The 6,677-nt window shown below is 41.2% G+C and overlaps 1 protein-coding gene across 3 annotated transcripts in view; it reads left to right on the top strand.

Annotated features, from left to right (window-relative positions):
• Positions 1-483: 483 nt before the first annotated feature.
• The window catches only part of WDR4 (WD repeat domain 4), a 30,398-nt gene continuing 24,204 nt past the window's right edge, over positions 484-6,677 (top strand). The window contains exons 1-3 of one of the 3 annotated variants that reach the window (XM_054005042.1): positions 484-639; positions 2,471-2,495; positions 4,892-5,034. In XM_054005042.1, the coding sequence (XP_053861017.1) occupies positions 530-639; positions 2,471-2,495; positions 4,892-5,034 (278 nt within the window). In that variant the 5' untranslated portion in view covers positions 484-529. Of the gene's footprint in view, positions 640-1,485; positions 2,273-2,432; positions 2,496-4,887; positions 5,035-6,677 lie in introns of those variants that run through there. The other 2 variants (XM_054005033.1, XM_054005052.1) reach the window with 2 other exon arrangements.

Genomic DNA, 6,677 nt, shown 5'->3' with positions numbered 1-6,677 from the left:
ATGCTACCCAAACTATCTGCAATTTGTTACAGGACTGAGGCTTCAAGTTGCACTGTACAGAACAAGGAAATAAGAACAACAACAAAAAGAGCCTCCGCTGGGAAAGGGCAGATCTTATGTATTACAGCACCTAGCACAAGGGGGTCCGGGTCCATGTACAGAAATATAAATAAAAATACTCTTCAAAACACCCCTCCACGCCAGAGCTCTAATTCTACTGGTTGCACTACGGCCCAGCTGCTGGCCCAGCCTCGCCCGGCGTGCTGGGACGGGGACTATGCTGGGAGCAAAAAGGCGCAACACACGAGCCTGGCAGGGAACAAGGACTGCATGTGCCCAGCGCGTGTTGCTGCCTCGCTGCCGCCACCCTCGCCCTTCCTGTGTGTTACTGCGCAGGCGCAGCCCCCGCAGCAGAGGGGGAGTCTGCTTTACGTCATTAGCCAGCGCGCGTTGTGGTGTGACGTTCACACCCTGCGTCGGCTTCTAAGTAAACCGTGGCTAAGGGGCGCGCACGTGGGCGGCTATCCGCATGGAGGCGGCAGCGGCGGGATGTCGCGGCCCGGGGCTGGCGCTCTGCGGAGCTCTCATGGCTGTCAGCGGCGGGAGTCGCTTCCTAGCAGCTCGCTACCAGGAGCCCAGGTCAGTGCGGGCCGCGGGGTCCCGGCGCTGCCCGGGGATGGGGGGAGGCGGCTGGGAGGATGGTGAGCGCGACTCGCCGCCTGGCAGCGGGTGTGTGGCTGGCGGGCGGGAGACGTATCCGGTCTTTAAACCCCACGCCGTCCAATGAGATGTCTGCGTAGCCCCCTCCCCCCCCCAGGAGTTCAGGAGCATCAGTCCTGCCCCCTTGGCTTCCGATGACATTTCAGCCCCTTTAAAACCAGTTGAGGGTGAATCCCTGGCACGACTGGAGATGAATGTATCTTTCTTAACTGTGTGTAACTTTATTTGACTACTCTGTGTGCTGATTATTCTTATACCTTGCTAATTCTAAATATATTTGGGCATTGTTTAAAGAAATACTGCTGAAGTTAAAGAGGTCTCATCCCCTTGAAACTTAATCACTTTAAAAAGTTGGTTATAAGTACTGCCAGGTGTTAGAATATCCTCTGACTCTGCTACTGTTTTTTGTGGTTTTATATCACACTGCATCTAAAATGTTTTTCCCCTGTTGCTAATGAGAGAGAGAGTCTCATATATCAGGGGAAATGGTGAAACTGATTATACACATGCTGTTGTCATGCTCAAGGTACATCCCTAATTTGGCAAATGCATACACCCACATACTTAATTACATGTATGTAAAAAGAACGAGGAATATATGTGGCACCTTAGAGACTAACACATTTATTTGGGCATAAGCTTTCATGGGCTAAAACCCACTTCATCGTTAACCCATGAAAGCTTATGCCCAAATAAATGTGTTAGTCTCTAAGGTGCCACAACTACTCCTTCTTCTCTTCACTGATACAGACTAACACTGCTACCACTCTGATATATGTATGCATTTAGTTTCACTGACTTCAGTGGGGACTACTCATGTCTTGCCAATTAAGTCTGAGCTCAAGTATTTGCAGGATTGGGGTCTAAAACTGAAAAAGCAGTATTTCCCCCCTAATTTCTCAAATTTTAGGTGTTACTTCTAACCATGGAAGGTTAAAAATTCCCACTTATCTCTTTTTTAAAGTTGAAGGCATTTCTTTTAAAAGGCCCAAAATAAAACCCTGATAAGACTTAAACATGTTCTGAATAAGTATTATCCATGCGACATTGTTACAATAACAACTACACCACTGGATTACCCAGCAACAATAGAGCCAGCATGCTTAGTTTGTTTGTGTGCTTATTACACCATCCTTCAGTAGAAGGATCTTCTCCCAAGGGCTATGCAGATAGCATGGCAAGATGAGGTAAACAAGCATGCACATGTGGGACAAAGCAAGGCCTTGATTTCTCAATCTCCAGTCACAGGAGTATATGGATATTTGTTACACAAATTATTCATGTACAAAGAATAACATTTTAAGCCTATCGGTCTTTATGATTCCTGGCAGCTTGTACAGAACCAGTTTATGCTCATCACATTGATTTCTGGAATCACAGTAAATGCCAAAATAGAGATTCAAGAGCGGATGGCAAATACAATTGAGAGACTAGTAGAAGTAAAATATTCACGGTTTTTCACTGGAAAAAAAAAAATCAGTTGCTTTCCTATCGACTAGTGGCTTCTGTTTGGTTTGCATGTGGGATATGAGATGCCAAACTTCAACAACTGGTGAGTAATCTGGGGATGCCTTTAAGGTGCCAGGGGGTGTTGGCAGCAGAGGCAAGGAGACATAATAAAGTATATAATTATGGTGCATTACAAATGAATCAGCACCCTTCATGGGAAAACAGTGATTTTTTTTTTTTTTTGTTAACCCTTTTATTTCCAGTGCTGATGATCTTTTCATGTATGACTGCATCACTGCAGGCAAGAAGTCTCAAGAAGACAGAGGGTGAGAGATTTTGTATAAACTCTTCACTACCTTTTTGGAGGGTGGATCACTTCCTCTGATGATGTGATGTCGAATAGAATAAAGTGAATAAATTAGGAATGCCTAGTGTTGTGAGACAACTGGCTTAATTTCTAGTTGTCTTATTTGTTTCGCTAACTTATGTATTTTTAGTCTTACTCTTGCTTAGAGTGGGTACGATGGTGAAAGATTGTTTAAAAGGAACATGGGCAACTTAATCAACGCTTCTATATGACTTTTATCTAAACTTACAAGAATTGAAAAGAAATTAGGGTGGATGAGAAATCTATCTTTTAATTGTACTTTGAGCATTGGACAGTACTTTACCTATAGTCAATTCCGATGTTTCCCCTGGATGCTTAGATTTAGACCCTACATCAAGGTCTGCCAGCACAGACCATGGTACATAGGTAAGCAGATATTGATGCAGGATTGAGCCCACAGTCTGTTTCCTCTCATTGGTTTCAGTCTTTTACACAGTAACAGGAGAGAGAAACTTTCAAAATAGGAAAACCTGATTATAAAGCTACAAAAGCTTAGGTAGATATTTAAGTGCAGGTATAGTACTTCAAAGTCCTGTTTTAAAATTACATTTCTAGTTGACTATACCCCTCTAGATATTGTTTTAATTATTTTATTTTGAATAAGTGGAATTTAGATCCAACTTTATAGATTTAGTTTAGGTTGGGGTAGTCAAGCGATTAAAAAAATGAATCATGATTAATCGTGCGATTAATCGCGCTGTTAAACAATAATAGAATACCATTTATTTAAATATTTGGATGTTTTCTACGTTTTCAAATATATTGATTTTAATTGTAACACAGAATACAAAATGTACAGTGCTCACTTCGTATATATATTTTTATTACAAATATTTGCACTGTAAAAAAACAAAAGAAATTGTATTTTTCAATTCCCCGTTATAAGTACTGTAGTGCAATCTCTTTATGATGAAAGTGCAACTTACGAATGTAGATTTTGTTGTTGTTGTTACATAACTGCACTGAAAAACAAAACAGTCTAAAATTTTAGAGCCTACAGGTCTACTCAGTCCTACTTCTTGTTAAGCCAATTGCTAAGACAAACAAGTTTGTTTACATTTGTGGGATATAATGCTGCCTGCTTCTTATTTACAATGTCACCTGAAAGTGAGAACAAGCGTTCGTGTGGCACTTTAGCGTATCTGGCACGTAAATACCTTGCAATGCTGGCTACAAAACATTTATATGCCCCTTCATGCTTCAGCCACCATTCCAGCTTCCATGCTGCTGATGCTCATTAAAAAAAATAACACGTTAATTAAATTTGTTACTGAACTCCTTGAGGAGAATTGTATACCTCTTGCTCTGTTTTACCCGCATTCTGCCATATATTTCATGTTATAGCAGTCTCGGATGATGACCCAGCACATGTTGTTCGATTTAAGAACACTTTCACTGCAGATTTGACAAAACGCAAAGAAGGTACCAGTGTGAGATTTCTAAAAATAGCTACAGCGCTTGACCCAAGGTTCAAGAATCTGAAGCGCTTTCCAAAATCTGAGAGGGACGAGGTGTGGAGCATGCTTTCAGAAGTCTTAAAAGAGCAATACTGCGATGTGGAAACTACAGAACTCGAACCACCATAATTGAAAATCAGCCTTCTGGAGGCATCTGACTCAGATGATGAAAATGAACATGCATTGGTCCGCACTGTTTTGAATAGTTATCGAGCAGAACCCATCATCAGCATCTGGAATGGTGGTTGAAGCATGATGGGACAGATGAATCTTTAGTGCATCTGGCACATAAATATCGTGCGATGCCAGCTACGACAGTGCCATGCGAATGCCTGTTCTCACTTTCAGGGGACATTGTAAATAAGAAGCAGGCAGCATTATATCCCACAAATGTAAACAAACTTGTTTGTCTTAGCGATTGGCTTAACAAGAAGTAGGACTGAGTAGACTTGTAGGCTCTAAAGTTTTACACTGTTTTGTTTTTCAGTGCAGTTATGTAACAACAACAACAAAATCTACATTTGTAAGTTGCACTTTCATGATAGAGATTGCACTACAGTACTTGTATTAGGTGAATTGAAAACTACCATTTCTTTTGGTTTTTTTACAGTGCACATATTTGTAATAAAAAATAAAGTGAGCATTGTATACTTTGAATTCTGTATTGTAATTGATGTCAATATATTTGAAAATGTAGAAAAACATTCAAAAATATTTAATTTCAATTGGGATTCTATTGTTTAACAGTGTATTAAAACTGCGATTTATCACGATTAATGCTGTTGGCAGTTTGATGATATGTTTCTCTTTTAAGTAAATATGCTTAAAGCTGTCTGTTCATGAAAAAAACATTTTCTCCTTTCTGTATTTTAGACAGGATGGACAGCCAGCAGTTAAAGCAAGCGATGATATTCTTGCTTTTGCCTTCTCCTCATCAGGAGGCTATTTTGCTTTGACTGATGACAACAAACGTCTGGTTCTTTTTCGTACTAAGCCTTGCTGGGAATGCCTTAGTGTCAGGTAAGGAATCAGGATATTGAGTGTCCGTGTATTATAAATTGGAATGACTGCCATTTTAATACTGTAAATATCAGCAGGATTTGGGGCACAGCTATTTGTTACTACTGGCTTCTCCCTCTTTCCTCTAATTTGCTTGAGTGAATTTAACGCTGGTGGAAGTGAGGGGCCAATGTTAAGAGGTTAAGCCGGAAATGGTGTCTGTACTCTACAAGCTTCCCTCTAAAAGTTTTCAATTTTCCTCCATTTTGACTTGCATCCCTCCCCCCCCCCCCTTTGCAAAAGCCCATTAAAATGTGTACAGCACACTAGCTTTGGGAAGGCAAGCTTTTGGCCAAGGGTATAAGGGGAAAAAAAATCTCTTCACTTTTTGTAAAAAGTATCTTTTGGATATTTAAAAACAGAGTGTCCCTCTCTGCTCTGTGTGAACACTAAATCTTAAAGAACCACACTCTCATTAACCTGAGTACTACTCCAGCTACCGACGTAATCCAAGATAGGCTTGTGGGAGAGAGGATTTTAGGGAGCTTCTGGAGGCTGTTCTAAAAATCTGTCCTTATGTACAAGTTACATATTGCATGCCTTCTCTTTTCTAACCCCCTCCGTTTGAATCTCTCTGTGTCCACTAGAGGTCCTCCTGTAATAAATCTTTCTCTGCTGATTGTGATGGTTTTCTATATGAAGACACGTAGGACTTTTCAAAAGCAAAATCTTGGCAAATGAAGTTTCTACTTGTACTGATTTCTGAAGAATGCTAGATTCTTGTCCCATCTACAAAGCAGAATGGAACCGTATTTTTGGATTCCCTCCTCAGCTCTACCTGTGGTGTAGATGCTGGACCTTTAGAGTGTCTTGCCCAGTGTCATATAGGAAGTTTGTAGCAGACCTAGAAATAATAGAAAGGAACTCCCATTTTAGTGCTTTAACCTCAAGGTCATCATTCTTTTCTTGTGATTAGGGTTGTATGCAGCCTAATAAATTTAAAGTAACATCAGCTTGCAGCAAAAGCCGATCTTAAAAAGGCATTGAAGTGGTTTTAAGTACTACATCTGCGATTGAGTCCCCTCTCTTCCCCCTCCCCCGAGTCCAACTTTCTGTCATCTGAAAACCACATTTTCCCATTTAAAAAATGTTTGTTCCCTCTTGCTGTGTTGGTGACCTACACAAGGAAAAGGAGAAATGGAATAATTGCATGGTGCAGTCAAGTGCACAGGTAAACAAACAATGCTCTAATCTCTTTTGGTCAGTCTTCTAAAAAGTAAATATACACATTAGAAATTGAGAAGTGATAAGTTGATGAACTCCTGCATCACTTTCTGATCAATACTTTTTCACTGTGGAAAACCATGGTCAAGGATACCTAGTTAGCATATCTGGGTATGTCTACACTGCAATTAAATACCCACAGCTGGCCTGTGCCAGTGGACTCAGGCTCCTGGAGTTCGGGCTAAGGGGCTGTTTATATTGTGGTATAAACATTTGAGCTCCAGCTGCATCCTGAGTTCTGGGACCTTTCCACGTGGCAGGGTCCTAGAGCCCGGGCTCCAGCCTGAGCCCGAATGTCTACACTGCAATTAAACAGCCCCTTAGCCTGAGCTCTTTGAGCTCAAGTCAGCTGGCACGGGCCAGCCATGGATTTTTAATTG

The sequence above is a fragment of the Malaclemys terrapin genome, chromosome 1 (genome assembly GCF_027887155.1).
Source record: "Malaclemys terrapin pileata isolate rMalTer1 chromosome 1, rMalTer1.hap1, whole genome shotgun sequence".
Classification (NCBI taxonomy): Eukaryota; Metazoa; Chordata; order Testudines; family Emydidae; genus Malaclemys; species Malaclemys terrapin.
The sequence above is the reverse complement of the archived record's forward strand: the minus strand, read 5'-3'. Positions and strand labels throughout refer to the sequence as shown.